Genomic DNA, 19,740 nt, shown 5'->3' with positions numbered 1-19,740 from the left:
TTTTAAACTAGGTTTAGTATTCAAGACACTAAGAAAATTGGCTATATAAGAAGTTGTAGTTATGTTAGTATTTTCTTTGGCTTTTAGAGGTGTAAAAATTTGGATGGCTATAAATCATATACTACTAGACCTCCTATCCTCCTATCAAATACCTTGTGAATGCTATATTAAATTTGAAATCATTAAGAAAAGATTCTTGATTGCATTAAAGCAATTGGTTGAATGTGAGAAGAAATTGGTGTCCATACATACTTGCACTTGCAGTTATTAAATTGTGGAAAAAAATCTACTTAAAAAAAGTGAAATGCATCTTGTAAGCTTTGTGTTATATATATATATATATATATATATATATATATATATATAAAGCCACCTCCTAGAAGAGAACGACAATGTAATCTTTCAAATAGATTAAAACAAAATTGAAATCTTTCATCTATTAGAATTTGTTCAATTAAAATTTTCAATCCTTGATTAATGGGTTAATAGAGACACTAGATCACCGTAGTTCCTACTTAATGAAGAATATTTTTAAAAATAAACTCTAGTTCCAACCTCACATATCATTCCTCAAGCAATGACTCTTAATTAAGCAATCACTTGTGGTTTAAGGAAACTCCGGAAGATTTCATATAGTGCTATTTTGAAAATTTCTTCAAGGTTTGTTATATGGGAAGGACTAAACTACACATTTTTGAATACAAACTCTCTCCTAAACCAACTATTTAAAGAATATAGCAGAAAAGAAATAAACAGAGAAACAAATTTAATTTCTTTATTCACAATGTTATGATTCCATTAAATCTTTTTTACATAAACAAAAAAACATATTTTTTAACAATAATCTCTCTACAAGTTATGTCTTTGATTTTTAGCTGCACTTTAACATGAACATTGAAAAAGCCCTAGTTTTAAAGCCGTGGAAACCCTACGAAAAAAATCTTCTCACTATTTTCATTTCTCCTCATAACTGAAAACCTTGGATCAGAGAGTATTTACTACCTACTAACACAAACTCCCAAATTAAACGAGCCCTGTTTTAATTTCACCCTTCATTGCATGAAGGTTATTTCATTTTAATCTATTCAATGCCCTAGATCGAAATAAAAACGAGTAATCTAATCAACAAATGCTAGAAATTTAAAACTTTTAACAAATACTTACAATGCAGGAGAGGGGAGCATCTGGGTCAAATTAGACATCACGAGAGGCTTCTCCTTAATCAAGCTCGACGTCCCCTATATGCCCACCATCATCAACACAACATTACTTCATTATGCGATTATCAAATTCCCTGCAACAATTGTCAAAACTATAAAGAATCTCAACAACAGTGAAACAAAAATAAAATAAAAACAATCATGGAAGTTCAGAGATCCACCTTGGAACCCCTGATCAAGACTGTCAAAACAACCAAAATCCTACAATTTCTTCCTTTGGAGATTAGATGCGTCCTGATTGAAGGAAAATCCCACGCCCCTCGCACATACGATCGATTTCCATGGCCATTATCTGCAGAACCGTAAGAAAGAAAATACGAACCTTGCTCTCTGCAAAATCCCCAAATACCCTCCACGGAATAATACCCTTCATTCACCATTCTCAACGTTTGATCCTCCCTCTCCAAGGCTGCTTTATGCAAAAGCACGTTCCGTACTTCCTTCACCACCGGTAATTAGCTCAAATCACTTCTTCTTTCCCTTCACATTCTCATCTCCATTCCTTTCCCAAATCGCTTGTTTTCTCCAATCATTTCATCAATTCATCCCTTGAAAATGCCCACATTTCCCCCAAATCAAAATGCCCCTTGTCTTCTACACAAGAGGTGTCAAGAATATAGAGATTTGTACAGACAGAGACCGCGAAAAGAAAGTTGCAGAACATCACAGATGCCTGCATTTCGTAAAAGAAATTGTTAAAACTTTGCATAAATTGTGCCCCAAATGCTTAGGACAACACAAATACCCTTTGAGTGCTCAGGCCCTGCTTTTCTCTTTGAAAGACTTGAGAGAGAAGGAAAAAAAGTCCTGAAATGGCAGAACCCATTAACAGTGATTCTTTTGTTGTCGATTTTGTTTCTTTTGTTGCCAATTTTTCATGCGCCCCTTGCCAAAAAAAACCCATAGAATAGTACGTGCCTGTAGATCTGGGCCAAGCCTGCCATATTTACCCCATCATTTCTCAATGTAAGGGAAAGAATGAGCGCGAAATGAAATTATCACAAAAATTCAAAATACACATAAATAAATTAAATTAAAAAGTAAAAGAAAATGAAAGTTGAGACGATCGTCTATTTTCGTCTTTAAAAGTTGTCTTAAAACATCTTATCATGTAGTATAAATTTATACATGTTTTCTCAGTCTCTTCATGTTGGTTGCTAAAGTCATTAATCATTATTTTTATAAGCACTACATATGATTTATACAGTTGTCGTACTGCTTTGACTAAAGCCGAGCTATAACCGGTTTGTTTATCGTAGTACTTGAACCACAGCATGACTCCTCCAGATTTCGGAGAAGCCCTAATCTGAGGCAGCACGGTAGAGGTGAGTGCATCTGAGCGAATGAAGCCACTGGCAGCAGCTGCCGAGGAAGCGGGAAGGCCAAGGAAGAAGCCTCGTGCTTGAACAGTTGTAATAGATGTGGCCCACTGGTTCCACGCATTCACAAGATTAGTAGCGTCCCCATCGGCATACTCGCAAGAGGGATTATTGTAGAACTGAATCCACACATAGTCAAACAGACCCGTCTTCAAGGCCGTACCAAGAGAGGCGTCGGGATAAGGGCACTGCGGAGCGGCGCTCAGATACACCTTCTTCGACGAGGTGCTGAGAGCCGAAATAGCCTTGGCGAGATCGTCCCAGTGCTCTGTGGTCGCTACAATATCAAAATTGATGCCGTCGAAAACGGCGGCTCCAAGAGGCCCGTAGCCGGAGTTTCCTCCTAGAAAGTTGTTCCAGAGATACGTGGCCACGTTCTGAGCATCGTCTGCGGAGACGATGGAATAGTTTCCCGAGGCTCCTCCGAGTGAGAGAAAGACCTTTACGCCGCTTGACTGCCAGGAGGTAATGTCGGCGCTGAGTGGTTGGCATCCTCTGGAAGAGGGGTCGCAGTGGCCTGCCACGTTCAGCACTGGCGTTTGCCCGTTGCCAAATGTGGTGAGAGAGGAGATCATCACAAACGCAAACTTGCCGCTTGAGCAGGTGTCGGCAAGAGAGGCTTCGTTGCCATCTTAGCCCCAGTATATCGCTATGCTTTCCGCGGCCCATGCCCCGCTGCAAAGCAGAGCAAGTGCAAAGGCGTTTGACGCTGTTTTAATTCCGCTTCTTTCCATGGCCGGAAATGAAGTTAATCTGCGTTGGTGGGATTGGGCTCGGATATAAGGACATATTCCGCGCCGTGTCGTGTGCGGCAGATTTTTCTTACACGGGAACAGTCGCCGCCGAACTTGACTTGGCCGCGTGGAATATCTGCACTCATAATGACTTTCTTCCTGTTCAGCGAGCCAATAAACTAATGTCCTACAAATGTTAAAAAATAACTATGATTAAATATGTCCTTTCCAGTATTCTCACCTATTAAACGTTCTTTTTTCTTCATCACATGAAGGTAAAGAAAAATAAGGCGACAAACATGAAAAATTGTTTAGACAAATCACATTGTCCAATAGAAAATTGACATTTTTCAAATGAAAAAACATATGCAAATCCCTTTAAATAGGGCGGTTGGCGATTAAAGTCTATCTGCACTTACAATGACTTTCTTTCTTTCAACCAACCAATAAACTAATGTCCTACAGATGTTAAAAAAATAACTATGATTAAATATGTCCTTTCGACTATTCTCACCTATCAAATGTCTTTTTTCTTTATCATATGAAGCTAAGGACAAATTGGACAACAAACATCAAAAATTGTTTAGGCAAATCACATTCCCCAATAGAAAATTGACATTTTCCAAATGGAAAAACATATGCAAATCCCTTTAAATAGGTTAGTTGGCAATTAAAATCTATTTGCACTTACAATGAATTTCTTTTTGTTCAAGAAGCCAATAAACTAATGTCTTGCAAATGTTAAAAAAAAAACTATGATTAAATATGTCCTTTCGACTATTCTCACCTATCAAATGTCTTTTTACTTTATCACATGAAGCTAAGGAAAAATTGGACAGCAAACATGAAAAATTATTTAGGCAAATCACTTTCCCCAATAGAAAATTGACATTTTCCAAATGGAAAAGCATATGCAGAGCCCTTTAAATAGGGTAGTTGGTGATTAAAATCTGCAATGGAAAAATATAGCCTTAAAGGATAAGCTCATTTGGATAATGTTCTTTAAATCAAATAGAAAATGGGCTAATATTTAGTATAACAAATATTTAAAATGAGCATCCCCCTAACCTATTTAGAATTAGTAATCCTCCAAAGGGTTCTAAGATTTGGAACTTTATGTTGGATTCCATAACTATTAGTAGTAGTAAATTAAAAATTAAATATATGGGTAGGATATTGGCAATGAGGAGTCAGTACTCCACTAGGACTCCTTGGTTGGATACTCTCCTCTAGATCACCTTGATTTTTTTCCTAGTGTCATAGAAAATATTGTAAATTATTGGTGTAATTATCTTAAAGACTATGTAGAGGTCCCTTAAGTTAACCCATTTTTGGGTGGCAATGGAAATCCTTAGGAAATCCCTAGAGAACATTCCTCTAACCTACTAGCAAATTTTTGACATCTCAAGCTTTCTTCGGTCTAGAAACTTCATTCTAAACAATAGGGCTCAAAGCACAGTTTGGGTTGGCTTAAATAATGGTATTTATAGGGTCAAAGATAATTGTGATAAAATTATCAACGATCAACATTGGGTTGTAGTCTACCAAACTCTAACCCTTTGTTGGAATAAAGCTTGACTTCAATGTGATGATAGGCTCACATGGAAAGCTCTCCAAAATAGAACTTTGACATCATGATTGTTTATGAGGATAGGTTTTGAAGGACCCTCAAGATGCCCTCTTTCTAAGCATCACGATGACATGATTGATCACATTAGTTTTAATTGTCCCTATGTTAAGGACTAGTAGATGTAGTTGTGTAATAAACTCAACTTGAAATCTACCTTACAAAACAATATGAAAAACCATCTCAAAGCATGGAGATCTCACCTAAAAGGAAACCTTTACAAAGATCTATGGATAGTGGATCCCTTCTCTTAGCATGGGAACTCTAGAAGGAAAGAAGAAGATGTTTTCCAAGACAAGAAAATGGAATGAAGTCGCATTTAAAATTAAATAGAAGAAAGAAAAGTGGAAGTTATTAACAATACATTAAGAAAGAAACATCATGTCAAAGGAACCTTATCCATATTTGATGGCCTCACGAGGAAAGAATGGCATGGGTTTCTCATACCTTGCCAATTAGGTAAGTTAGGAAATTATACTAAAAAGAAAACATTTGAGTATATTGGTGAGTCTTACCTTATGGTTAGTCAAAATTAAACTTTGATGGTTCATTTAGGGGAATTCTAGGTAGAGTAAGGATGGGTCATGTATGTCACACTTGGGAAGGAAATATTCAAGATAAATTAGCTCTCCCTTTGGGAAACACCACAAATAATATGCTCGAATAAAATTTCTTAGTAGATATTCTTATTCTAAGTAAAGATATGAAAATCAAGAAAATTAAAATTGAAGGGGATTCATAGATAATTATTAACACTCTCTGAACTACAAACATCCCCAAATGAAAGCATAAATCTAAAATCTTTTTTTTGTTAATAGAATTTTTAGGATATCGTGGACAGTTATTAGTATAGTAATATATAGATCTAGGTTCGACACTTTATTAACATTTTAGATATAAAATTTTAGTTTTACCTTTGTAGCAATGAACATTTATTAAAATAGTAGGGGTTGACTTCTATGAACAACTCTTAAAATATTCCTTCCTTTCCCAACAGACTCTTTCCATTCAAATTTGGTTCTTTTTCATTAATGTTCTTCTCCTTTTGCTACTCCGTTAAGGTCTTCCCTTTCTAGTAAGTATTTTCTACATGCACTCTCCTCTTTCTGTCATGTTCATTTTTCATTGTCCTTGTACCATTCTCATCATCTTTATAACCATGCCCTTCTATTTTGATTATTTATGTCCTTTTTTTATGTTCTGTCAATTTTATCTTGAGGCTTTAGCACTCCTCTTTTTATTTTATTATCTTTTAAATATTTCACAATTTGAATGTTTATTATAGTTTAGAGCTTGCATTTAAAATCCTTTATGCCTAATAGTTATCATGTTTTTATTATTTCATTCCCTTTCTTAGGTTTTTATTCTTGAGAGATGTCTTTGGATTGGTTACCCATTTTAGAGAAAATAGATTAAGATATTAAGTCAAGTCTTCCGATAAATTTGTAAATTCAAATTGAAAATTCTACTTAACTAAATAGATAAATTATTCCTAGCTTTTTTTCTATTGAAAGAAGACAACCGTCCAACCTTGGATGGCTTATTACTTTCAGTAGAGACATATTTCCGATTACTATATATTTTATCAGTGCTTATAGATGTGATTACTTGTAAAATATAATAGTTGGAAATATCTACTAACATATTCAAAATATTACCTCCATTTTTTGAAAGAGGTTTTGTTTTTTTTTTTTTTCTTTCCTTCCTTTTTTCTCTATGAATGCACAAAGACAATTAATGGGGAATTCAATAATCAAAATCAAGATTATATAACCTAAGAAAAGGGAGCGAACATGGAACATTTGGTGATGGAAATTTATTATTGTAATGAAATCATCCAAATCTTCCATTAAATATGTAAATTTGTATAGTAAAAAAAATAGATGTGGCATTTGATGCAATTTCATGTAGGTTGAGTTGATGTATTGAGGACATTAATCCTCTACATACCTCTAGATGATTTTAGTTGGAGTTTTACATTAAATAGTTAGATTGGGTTGATTAATATAGTCGATAGAATTTAGCTAATAGGAAGTTTCTTTGCATAAGGCTATATTGAAACAACAAATGGATTTATAGAGCTAATGTTTTATATTATATTGAGCATTATGTTTTGAATATACAATTTATTAAGATGACATGCTTATTCCTTATAGACTTACTACCAGATTGTTTTGACAACCCAACATTGTGGAAGGCCATGAAAATAAGAGGATGTCATATAAATATGAAAATGAAAAAAATTATCATTTCCCAGTGGTTCTCTTAAGCGTAGAAGTTATAGTGTGAATTTGGAAGATGTGCGGATATGATTGGTTAAATGTGTAGGATATAGCCCAAATCAACCAACACAATTATACATGTCTCAATATTGTTGCATTAATATATTCACTACAAATGCAATCATTTAGAATCATTAAATAAAATAGTGGGTATTTATTTTATAATTCTTTGTAAAAGATGAGAAAGAGTTGCATGTGCCTATGTAGTTTGATGAGCATTTCTCTCAAAAGTCTTTTGTATTATTATTGAATCAAAAAATATCTTAATTAAATTTGATTTTGGTAAAAATATTTAACTTCAAAAACCTCATGACGAAAATATTATGATAAAAATAATAATAGTAGTTTGTTACAATAAAGAGGATACGTTCTCTATATTTGATCATTACCAAACATTCTGAGGGAATTAGTTTTGAATGTTGAATTATATAACAATAAATAGGAATGTAGTGATATGAATACGAGAAAGCTCATGGGTAAAAGCACAAACCTCTATCACCCTTTTGTAAAGGAAAAGGCTAACAAAAGTATAACTATTCACATTAAATGACATAAAATTGGTATTAATATTTTGAATTTGAAAATGAAGTAAACTAATTAAATGTGTAGAAATGGATGAAATTTAGGATTATCATTTTTAATAATTATTTGGAATAATAATTGATATATTTTGCTAATTTTTATAGATTGTTTTTTAGCTACTAAAAAAGGCTAAAAATTAGGGGTCTAGTTCTGACCACAGAACTATATAGAAATAAACTTATTTCCCTTTGATTTTAGACTATGTTATACATAATATATATAGCTAGAACAATCAAAAATAAAAATCATCTTTAGACCTATATTTTCTCTTTTATAATGATTCAAATTTCAGCTCACCTGAAATCAACAATTTTCATCTCCCACCACATTTTTCAAAACAAATCTATTCTAACTAGGAGAAAAATTATACTTTTTGGAAGAGGACTCTCTACTCTAGAACATCATAAAATTTTCTAATTTTTTTGATATGATTTAATATTTTTCTTTCTTAAAATTGACATTTTTTCAAGTGTTAAAATATGTGGTTATAAAATTTTTAAATTATAATGTACTTTAACTAATTAAAACATTATAGAATCTATGTGGGAATAGTATTGACTCTAAGCTCTACCAAATGGTGCTTGTATGTTATTAAAAAAAATCATAAAAATAGTAAGAGTTATTAAAATGCCACTTTTTTGAAATAATTTTATTTCTTTAGTAATTGGATACAAACTTGTATAAAACATGTATTTAATAGACATTTCCAATTGGAAAAGTGTGAGACCATATATAACTTAGCTAGAATGAATTTATCTAGATCATATGTTTGAAAAAAAATGTTTTTTAGATAGAAATATTCAAATTTAGTCATTCTAATAAGTTAGCCTAAAAGGTGACACTGCTTTGTACTTTTACCCTCATGTTATTCTTTTTATTTGATTTTTTCAAATATTTCTAAATAGTAGGTAAGAAAAACAAGAGGAAGTAAAACAAAGACACAATATTCTCAAAGCCTCCAATAAACATATCAAGATCCTAGTTAATAAGCTAGAATGAAGCCTGAGGGGAATGCTGTTGTTGTGACTAAGGATGCTAGAGTAGCTATTGAAAACAATGAAGGTATAATGTAGTGTCTACCTCTAGTTTACATTCAATTATTATTGCCAAACTATTTTATGCCAACTTATGCTTGATGATCAGTAGCATTATTTTCTAGATTATTGGATATTGATTTCATACTCAGTTAATTTTATGATGAGACTACTATGGTACTAGTTACTTCATGTATGCATGAGTATATCTTGATGATGATTATTTATAGTGGTTTCAATTATATGATGATGTTAGTTAGATGGATTATTTATATGTGTTTTCTATAGATACTTACCCCATACTGCATGTGTATGGTGTATGTGTATATTTTCTTTATGCATGATGTTTCTGATGTGGTTAAGGAAGGGAGTCATAGTCACCTACTAGTTGGGATTTATACACGATGCACCACTTCTTGCCATTATCTATTTAGTTTAGAATATATATGTGTTTGTAGATGTGTCAATTTTATGCATATTGCAGGCACTGCATATTGGTTTCCTTGAATTGCTAGGATGAGCATACCCTGTCACAATATTTCAATTGTAAGAGAGGGGAGATAAATTCTTGAGTCCAAGTCCTAACTTTTAAACCAATTGTCCTAGAAAATTCGGGTTGGTCTCTGAAATGATTACCCTTCTGAATTTGTTATATGACATAAATTCGTGATTATAACATATGAGTTTGATCTTGTATGTGGTATTTTATGATGGGTTTTCATATTTTTTTTTTGTAGGTTTTGGTGATTTTTCTATTAATTAAGTCAAATTAAAAGACTAATTGATGATTTAATTTAGTGAAAAGTTATTATGATATTTTAAATATTTAATTGTATTTAATTAATTGGGAAATTAATTAAATTAAAAAAATTAAATTCAAAGAGAAATTAATAGTATAATTTTAGAGTTTAATAATTTTAATTTAATTTAATAATAATATATTTAGGAGATCATTTTTGAATAAATGTTAAATATTATTATTACTTAAGTTAATAAATAATCAAAAGCCTACAATGCAATGGTAACTTGCAAGCCTCTTGTGTGGGAGGTCTTGGGTTCAAATCTACTTCCAAAAAATAATAATAATTAATCTATGCTTCCACTGTTTACCAATAATAATAAAAAAGTTGATAAATATTTTATCAAAAAAGGCTTTGAAAATTAATTAAAGAGTGAAAGAGAAATTAATGTATAAAAGATATTTTAAATTGCATAAATATTTGAAAAAGTTAATAAAGAGTTAAAAGATTGTGATCAACTAGTTCCCTCATGTGATCACACAATTAGTTCCCTAATTTTAGGGAAGAACTCCATATCAACGATTGAGAGTTCTTTCCATAGACACCAGGATTTTTGTAGAAGGAATTTTTTAGAGAGAAAGTTTTGAGAGAAGAGAATTCCCTCACAATCTTCAGGTGGTTGCGTATTAGCATCAAAACTAGGTAGAGCCTTGTGTTTTGTTCATCTAGTGAATTATGTAATTTAATATTCATGTCTTCATTGTGAGTGTTGAATTGTTTTTCAAATTTACATTGTGATGAACCTTTCAATCTTTCATTTAAATTTCCTGATATACATATGAATTTCTTCTATATATGTGAGGATTGAAATATCGTAAAACCATCGTTTTGTAGATTTAAAAGTAGTTAGTTAAAATAGGAAGGGTTTTGAAAGGAATGGAGATTTTAGAATATAAATTTAGCCAGAGTATTGATAGAATGTTTTTGATTAAGTAAAATAGGTTTTATAGGGATCCTAAAACCCAAAAGTATTACAGCATTTAAAAAATAGAAATATTCAGAAATGTCCAACATAAAAGAAGCTGCTTAACAAAAGCCAACCTTAAAAACTGGCCCATGGCCAAGAACAAAAAACTAGCTAGACTAGAACAAGAAATAACCAGTTACACTAGGAAAGAATGAGGCAACAACCTAATGATCAATTCTCTTTATTGAGAACTTGCAAGGCTTCTGCAGCTTCTATGGTCTTCCTATTGTCTGCATCCTCCTAGTCCTAGTTCTGAGCATCCAACTGATCCTTGGTTTCTTTCAAATCATTCTTAGCTTGCCCATTTTCCAAGCTTGACTTCTCTAGCATTTTCTTGCAAAATCCAGCACTAATTAGTGATTCACCCAAGCTGTTAATATTTTCATTCAAGGTATTCAAGGTGGTGATCACCTTATTTGCCAGGTTTTGGTGGAAGAACTCCATCCTTTGGACTCTTTGTTCAACCTTGGTGATTCTATCCTCCTGGTCAGCCCTATGATCCTAGACGTTGAAATGCTATTGGCTTCCATCTTGGCTTCTATCCTCTTCACTGTGCCCCTGGTCGTTGCTTCTTTTTTGGTTAGCTTCCTAGTTTCTTCTCCCCTTGAGTTCTTCAATTTCATGGAATAACCATTTGATAGACCAAAAATTGTCTATCATGCTGTTCATGGCATTGTTCAAAAGGTTAAACCTAGTTTCCTTTGTGTTATCTGAGATCACAACTCGAGTATTGATAGAATGTTTATATATATATATATATATATATATATAAGGGGGCTTGTTTTCTAAAAATGTTTTTATATAAAAAATATATATAAAATAAAATTTAAAAAAAATATAATTTGGAGGAGGCGGGGCCACCAAACCCCCACCTCCCTCATTATTCCCCCCCATGACCCTTTTTATATACTCTCTACATGTGCAGATGTACTATTGCATGCTTGCTACTCCCTATTGTAGCAATTAGTCTATAATTGCATGTCAATAGCCTGTGAAGGTTAGCTAGCGGGCCTAAAATGCATTAATACATATGTGATTGTTTTTTTTTTAAATTATTTTTAATTTTTATTAAATCAAATTTTATTTAATTTTCATTATTATTTAATAATAATTTCATTAATAATTTTTTTAATTATTTATTAATTTATTTAATAATTAATTAATATTAATATAGTTTTTAATAATTATTAATTAATTAAATTAAATTTAGTTTAATTAATAATAAATATTATTTAATAAAGTCTTATATATATATATATTTTAATTGTTAATGATTTTATTTTCTAATAAAGTTGTAATTATTTTTTAGATAATCAATAATTATTATTTTAATAATTTAATAAATAATTATCGTTAAATTATTTTAGAATATGTCATTGTAACAAGATAAGGGTGATTGTGCTTTATGTTCAAATATGGGAAATGGGTTAAGTTGTAAGGGTAAAATGTAAACCTCATATATTCGAAAACTTACATTGAACAAAAATTTAAAACTTATTGTTAACTCAAACTATGTGTTTTCAAAATCAAACCAAACTATGAAATGACATTGTTAATTGTATATTGTCTTATGTTTTGGGTTAGGGTTGACTAGAGTATTGACTAGTCTTAGGATGTCTACAAGAGGCTCAGGAGTTATGTGTTTGCGATGTCATGATGATGTCTTGATCTTGATCTTTTAAAACTCAACCATGGTAATGTGTCTAGTGTGCTTAATGATGAGTTTGGATCTATTGTTCATTATTGCTTTTAGTGTTCTTATGTGATAACATGATGAATGGTATGACATATTTGACTTAACCTCTAAGTCTTTTATTAGTCATTTTTGGGATGCTTTCCAGGTGCTTATATAAAGAATTGAGGTGTTATTGTGAATTGTCTTTTGATGCTTTTCAATCACTTGTGTACAACTAAGGTGAAAACTATGATTCTTTGTTTTGTACTTTTATGATCTTAGGGTAGGTTATCTATATGTAATGTTGGGAACTAGCTTGCAATGGAGGCCGAAGCCCAAAGTGGCTACCAAGGTAACCCATTTTAGTTTATTTAATAAGTGAAAACATTACACTAAATGAGAGTAAAATAAACCTAATAATCATCTTTTTTTTTTCCTTGCCCATGCCTTGAGTGCTAGTACAGACTAGGATGGGAGTAGAGAGGATGCTTCATTATGACCACACATCATTAGTATGCATTGTCAGTACGAAAGGATATTAGTGTTGCATAGAGTCACTAGGGGGTCAGGGTCAAGTTAGAGTGTCTAGGTAAATATAGCATTGATTTGTGCAATGACACTTGCCCACTTGCATAGTAGATTCCCTACATGTCTTTGTTTGCCTCTAGGTCTAGATGTCATATTATCTTGGAACCTTTGAGTTAGATTACTTTTAGGGTTTTCCTTGATTTAGATATTACTTTTGATTTTTGGGATTGATATCCTATTTGAGACCTGAGACGATCTCCTCAGCATGGTGAGAGAGGACCTTTTTGGATTATCGCGAGGTCAGCTGGTACTGCTTTTTACTTTTACCATTGAGATATGTCCATAGATGTCATGGTTGGAGTTCCTTGTATGCACTTCCTTTCATTCTATCTTTGTGTATTATGATGGATGGTTATATTTATTTGATGTATGATTTTACTTATTGTATTGTATCTTGTTTAATGTATCTGAAAGGGATGATGTAATCTAGTTTATAAATGTATATTCTTTTAGCCTTTCATATCTTGTGACATGTACAATGGATGATTGTGCATTATGAATTTATTGCCAAGTGGCATTCGGAACAAATGTATATTTTCTAAAAGGACTTGGACTTGTAATTATTCTTTTATGTAGATGTGTTATTTATGGGACTTAGTATTATTTAAAGTTTAAATGTGACTCAATATCTTGGGATCCTTAAGGAATGTAAGTTGTTATGTTTTCTTATGTATGATTGTATGTTATTGTTTCTGTTACTTTATGATTGTTGTTGTATGTTATCTTTATAAAAATAAAAAATAATGTTTGGAAAACTTACTAAAACTTTAGGTTAGTTATTTTGGATCCCTTGGCAGGGCATTACATGTAATGCCCTTCCTTTTCCATCATTGTAAACTTAGTTTTTAAAGTTATAAATGATTCTTCTATAGTTGTGTTAGCCCTTATTTGATATTTGAAATGTAATACTTTGATATCTTGAATATTTGGTTATGTAAGATTGTAATAATTTCTTAATAGCAATGATGATGCTTTAATTTCTCTTACTTTGTTAATGAAATTACTTTTATGATGATTCCATATGGTGTGTCTTAAAATGATGCTTATTATGTCCTCATGATGATGAGATATTCATGTTATAATATGATGTTATTAATATTTAGAATTTATTATTATACTTACCCTATACTTGCGTTTATATGCTGTGTGTTTGTTTTATATTTATGTTTGACGTGCCTGGTATGGTTGAGGGAGGGAATTGTAATCACCTGCTAGTCAGGATCTACATGATGTACCACTCTTCACTATTATCTATTTATCTTAGATATATATCCACATGTGCATGATCATCTTTTATACAAATTTTTGGGTATCAAGCATTGACTTCCATAAATTGTCTAGATGAGTGTGCCCTATTCCAACAACTCAATGGTAATAATGGAGAGATAATGTTCAAGTCCATTCCACCCTTTTTAAACCCATGAGTTTGTCTTTTCCTATGTTGTTTAATTTTGAGTTTTGGTCAATTTTGGTAATATTTTTGAAATAAAAGCAGCCAAAACAAGGGGGCTGACCCATTACAAACAAGCTGGACAACTACCAATAGATAACCATCAGAACATAACTAGTCCCTAATGTTTTTTAAAACAAAAACATAAGTTTATTCTATAATTATAAAAGTAACTATAGGCTTTAAACAAAATGCTTGTTAACAAGCTAAAGTCACTTAACAAAACAAAGGCATGATAGACTTAAAACAAAAAAAGTCTGTAAATCAGAAGATTAACAACATGCAAAAAAAGAAGAAGGGGAAGCCCTTATTATTTCTTGACCTCCTTCTTCCCCATAAGGACATTTGCCTAGTCTTCCTCTAAGAAATCAAAAAGTAGCTTGGAGTCCTCCTTTGGTAGTTTCCCTTTCGCATCCTTCAATAGGCACAGACTGGTAGCTATTGTATGAGTGACTTTAACTGTAAACTTGGTTAACAGTCCCATTCTTTCCTCCAATGCCTAGATTCTCTCCCACGACTCATTGCAAGCATTATCCAAATTGCCAAGATTTTCGTCCCTACCAACTTTCATATCTTGCACAACTAGGGGGTCAGCGGCCTTTATGGAACCTAGCTTAATAAGGGAGAAGATTGTAATGGGGGAAGGAATCCTATCCACCGTTTTGGGGAATTAATCTTTTGTTAGGTCCACCTACATGGGTACAGCTGTCACTGAGACATGCAACGCCTCCTTATTCTCATTATCATTACTTGAGTTCAACCTAGAGGAATAAAAAATCTCCTCTTCAACCTCCGTACCTCCAACTCCAAAGTTAATAGTTTTCTCCTTCATTGTTCTTTTGTGGCAACCCAAATCCCTAGAATCTGACTCCTCCTCCTCTGAGGCTCCCTCCCTTAACTTCCTCTTAGCTCGAGATTTAGCCAACCTCCTCGACCTCCTCCTTCCCCCTCTCCCCTCATTCTTTTGCTTCATCCACATTTTCTCCTTACCTTTTCCTTTTTACCCCCTAGGGGAGGGATTCACTAGGGACCCACTAGGAGAGGGCTAAGGGGTAGGGGTTCTAGGACCTGCAATACTAAGGGGGACCATTTGGGGCTTGTGTTTCGGGTGAATAGGAATATATATTTCCACAATCCTAAGGGGGACCAGGGAAAGGTGAAATTGATACAACCTAAAAATTAAACCCTATTGTAAAATAGTAAAATTAACCCCCCTTCTCATTTTATCTTTCACATCAACAATAATATCTTCAAGATCATGCAACAAGAAGAAGGGAAGTGAAAGAAAATCTTGGTGTCAGAAATGATTAAGAAGAGGAAAATGGTAGTAGTAGCAAACTCCATACCTTCCTTCTAGGGTAAGATATTTTATCAGAATCACACAAACCTTGTTCCACAGGTTAGGCAGCTTCTCCCTCATGAAACCTCCTCTGTGTCGAATCGGTTCCTCACCCTCCACAAAGAAACATTGTAGACTAGTTTCATCAGTCACCCATGTCACCTTCAACCATTTTCTTCTCTTCATCGGCAAGCCTATCGCCATAGCAATCACCCCCTCTGAAATGTTAAATGAGATACCATTAATTCTCACTCTAGGATTATCCCATGAGTTAACAATCTGCATAGAACAATTCTCTTCCTGACTATTGAGAGCCTCCATGAACAAGATAAAACTTCCCTCCTCAGTAAGTACCAGACCAAAGCCTTCCTCACACTATCATCAATCATAGCCAGTTCAATTTTGGTAATGTTTCTTTTATGTGGATTTGGTTATGTGATTTATTTCATAAATGATTTAATTATAATATATGGGTTAAACATACAATACTATTAAATTATTAAATATTGTTTGATTAAAAATAAAATATTAAAATATGAAATATTTAATCAATTAAAAATTTAATTAAATATGTGATTCATTTTAAAAGATTTAATTTAAAAGTCTAATTTGAAAAGTTGAATTAAAAAGGAATTAGAATATTAAAAGGTTAAAGATTTAAAATTATTTTATTATAAATATTTAAATAAGAATAATTAAATTAGAGTTTCATTTAAATAATGAAATTTAATTATTATTAATAATTTAAATAATAAAGTAGTCTATAAATAATGCTTGTACTAATTAATAAAGTCGAGGAAAAGAAAATAAAAGACTAATGTCATTTGATTTCCACAATCCATTAGCAATACATCAAAAAAAAATTGGAATTTGATTGTGTCCGAAATTTTTAGCATCAATGTTTGAAATCACAAATAGTGGTCCATCATCTATTCTCTTCCACTCTTCATCCTGATGACGGATCACTTTGTTTGATCCGAAACATTGATGTTAAAAAAATTAGACATAATCAAATTCCAAAAACTAAAGGACTGTTTTAATTTACAAAGTTCTTTAAGTATGCATGAAATTATTAAATAATTAATGTAATTATTATTTAATAAATTTGGTGGCTTCAGAAATATTAGAGAATAGAAACCTTAGTTAAGGTTATGGTACTTTATTAGGAGGTTGATAGTTCATTTGAGGGACACATGGGTTTTTGGGATAAAATTTTGAAATTGTAGTAAAAGAATTGTTGAAAGTTTCAGAGGGTTCGGATTTATATGCATTTGCAGATTATCTCTGATTTTAGCTATTATTTTGAGGTAGGATTCTAGAAAACCCATGACTTTTATTTAAAGATTTACCTACTTCATGTCTTCCTTGGTGCTTGCATAATGTCTATTAATTTATTGTATAGATTTCTAAGTAAAAAATTATGTTGTAGATTTTAATAAGGAAAACTTATTGATTAAGAAAATTTGAATGAGGAAAATTGTAGCCAATTTAGCAAATTATTATGATTGTATTACTTTATAATCCTTTCTAATATAGGGAAAATTTGATTATAAAGAATTGGAAGAAAACAACAAATTTAATAGCTAACGTTTCAACTTTAAATTTTCCATTAGAACCATGTGAATATTATGAATTTTATAAATAAAGATAAATATTCTTATTGAATCTAAAATAGTTTAATTGCAAAATTTATTGCAAAAGGAAAAGATTAATTGAGAGGAAACCATGTTGTAAGTAAGCTTATAATATACATGTGAAAACAAATATACTAAAGATAGAAGATTAAGTATATTATGGGTGCATGATTTGAGAGATCAAAGGCATGCAAAAATACTGATTGTATATTTATTTTTATTTTATAAAAATACAATATAATTTTTAGTTTTATTAATTTAAAAAATTACCTTTTTGTGATTAATTATTAATTAAATTTTAAATTTTAAATATATCATTTATTTATTTTCTAATTTAAATAAAAAATTATAAGTTGGTTTTTAATATCTGTAATGCCTACCCCTATTTGACTTTCTTGATTTTTTTTTACCATATTAAAAATGTGTTCTATGATTATGTTTTATGATTAGCTATGTTGTGTTACTGAAATTGATTAATTATATTTCATATTTAGTTAATATATGTGTTGAGTTACTTTAGTACTAGTTATTTCAGTTATTGTATGTGTTTATGTTTATCCTTTCAATGATGATATATGTATGTTAAGTTAAGTGATTTTAGTTATCTCATGATGATTAAGTTAGAGGAATAATTCATATGCAGTTTATATGGTTATTTACCCCATACTTGCATGTGTATGGTGCACTTATTTGTTTTACTTTATATATGACGTTTGTAACATGGTTGAGGTAGGGAGTCATAGGTACCTACTAGTCGATATCAACGTGATGAACCACTTCCTACCACTACTTGTTTAGTTTAGAATATTGTGTTTGTACATGCATGAATTTTATGTAAATTGTAGGTACTAAGTATCGACTTCCCTAAATTGCTAGGATGAGCATACTATATCGTAATATTTCAATGGTATTAAGTGGGGAGATAACTCTTGAGTCCAAATCCTAAACCCTAAGCCAATTATATTAGAAAATAAGACAAGCATATGAGTTTGTTTTACCTTTCCAAATTTGTCAAGTAATGGGAATATGTGATTTCGACCTTGAAGTTTGATTATGTTCTTTGTCTTCAGTTAAGTTGTTGTATTTGGTTGTTTGTGGGTCTATTATGATTTTTTGTTTTAATTAAGTCAAATTAAAAGATGATTTAATATTTAATTTAACGAAAATTTTATAAAGAAATTTAATATTTAATTATATTTAATTAATGAAGAAATTAATTAAATAAAAAAATTAAATTTAAAGATTTTATTGAAGTTTGTTTTTAAGTGTATTTATATTTATTTAATTTAACAATAATTTATTTAAGAGTTCTATTTTAATAATAAACTCTAAATAATATTATTACTTGAATTAATAAATATATTATTAAGCATCTCATAATTTAATAAGAGGGAGAAAACATAATTTAATAAAGTTTATTTTAATTAAATTGCATAAAGCTTATACATGAAATTAAAATATAATAAATTAATTAAAGAGAGGAAGCTAATTATATAAATATAGATAATTCTAATTACAAAAACTGCACATGAAATTGTAAAACATGATTAAATATTAAGAGAATATTGATCAACGAGTTCCTTCTCATGACTGCACAATCAAAGCTCCAAATTTAGGGGCAAACTCTTTATCAGAGATCTAGGGTGCATTGTTACAAAAACAAGATTTTGAAGGAGGAATCTCAAAGAAGGAAGTTTTTAGGGAAAGTGGATTGTTTTGTGTGCTTCATGTGATTGTCATTTTAGCATCAGATCTAGGTAGGATCTCATGGTTATTTCTACAGTGGTTTTTCATCTTTCAAATTGTATTCTTCTTCGTGTTTGTTGTGTTTTTGATTTCATAATTTTTCTAGGTTGATACCCTAGTTTGCATATTTATTGTTCATTTTTGGGAACTTCTGTAAGAAATTTTTGTTGGAATTTACAAGTGGGAAGATTTACTTTTGAGAGGGTCGGGGGGTGAATCAGAAGTAATTAACTTTAACCTTTTCAAAACCTTCTAGCTAATATCATTCACTTGTATCTAATTCATCTAACAAGGATAAAAGTAAAGACATGCATGAAAATAGATAACACAAGATTTGGTAACCCAAAAACCTTCCAAAATGAGAAGGTAAAACTGGAGTGGGGATGACACCCATAAAATATCACTACAACAATATGTAACTATTCAATGTTACAAAGTTTGACCACTTCCAATGGTCTACCCTATGAAAGGCATGTCTTGCTAAAGACTTTACACCTTGTTAAAAGTGACCTAGTTAAAGGATTTAGGAACATTCACTTGGAATGTTACCCTGTTAAAGGATTTACAATCTTGTTGAGGATCTACAATGTGTCTAGTAAACCAATACAGCTACTAAGCTAACCTATCATCATAGGATTTTCATTCTCATAATACAATGGTTAGAAAGTATAGTAGAATGTCTT

The 19,740-nt window shown here is 31.3% G+C and overlaps 1 protein-coding gene across 1 annotated transcript; it reads right to left on the bottom strand.

The window, feature by feature from the left end:
• Nucleotides 1-2,237: 2,237 nt before the first annotated feature.
• LOC149561573 (acidic endochitinase-like) lies at nt 2,238-3,350 on the bottom strand. Its single transcript, XM_089823809.1, has one exon. It carries the CDS (start codon nt 3,172-3,174, stop codon nt 2,254-2,256), a length of 921 nt encoding a protein of 306 aa, XP_089679935.1. The 5' UTR covers nt 3,175-3,350; the 3' UTR covers nt 2,238-2,253.
• Nucleotides 3,351-19,740: the final 16,390 nt, after the last annotated feature.

Source organism: Cupressus sempervirens, chromosome 4 (genome assembly GCF_028749045.1).
Source record: "Cupressus sempervirens isolate cs-2001-9-10 chromosome 4, ASM2874904v1, whole genome shotgun sequence".
Taxonomy (NCBI): Eukaryota; Viridiplantae; Streptophyta; class Pinopsida; order Cupressales; family Cupressaceae; genus Cupressus; species Cupressus sempervirens.
This window is presented reverse-complemented; position numbering and strand designations above follow the sequence as displayed.

What these genes read in the sequence shown, in the direction of transcription:
- LOC149561573 (XM_089823809.1), bottom strand. Translation starts at nt 3,174, where the DNA reads ATGATCTCCTCTCTCACCACATTTGGCAACGGGCAAACGCCAGTGCTG.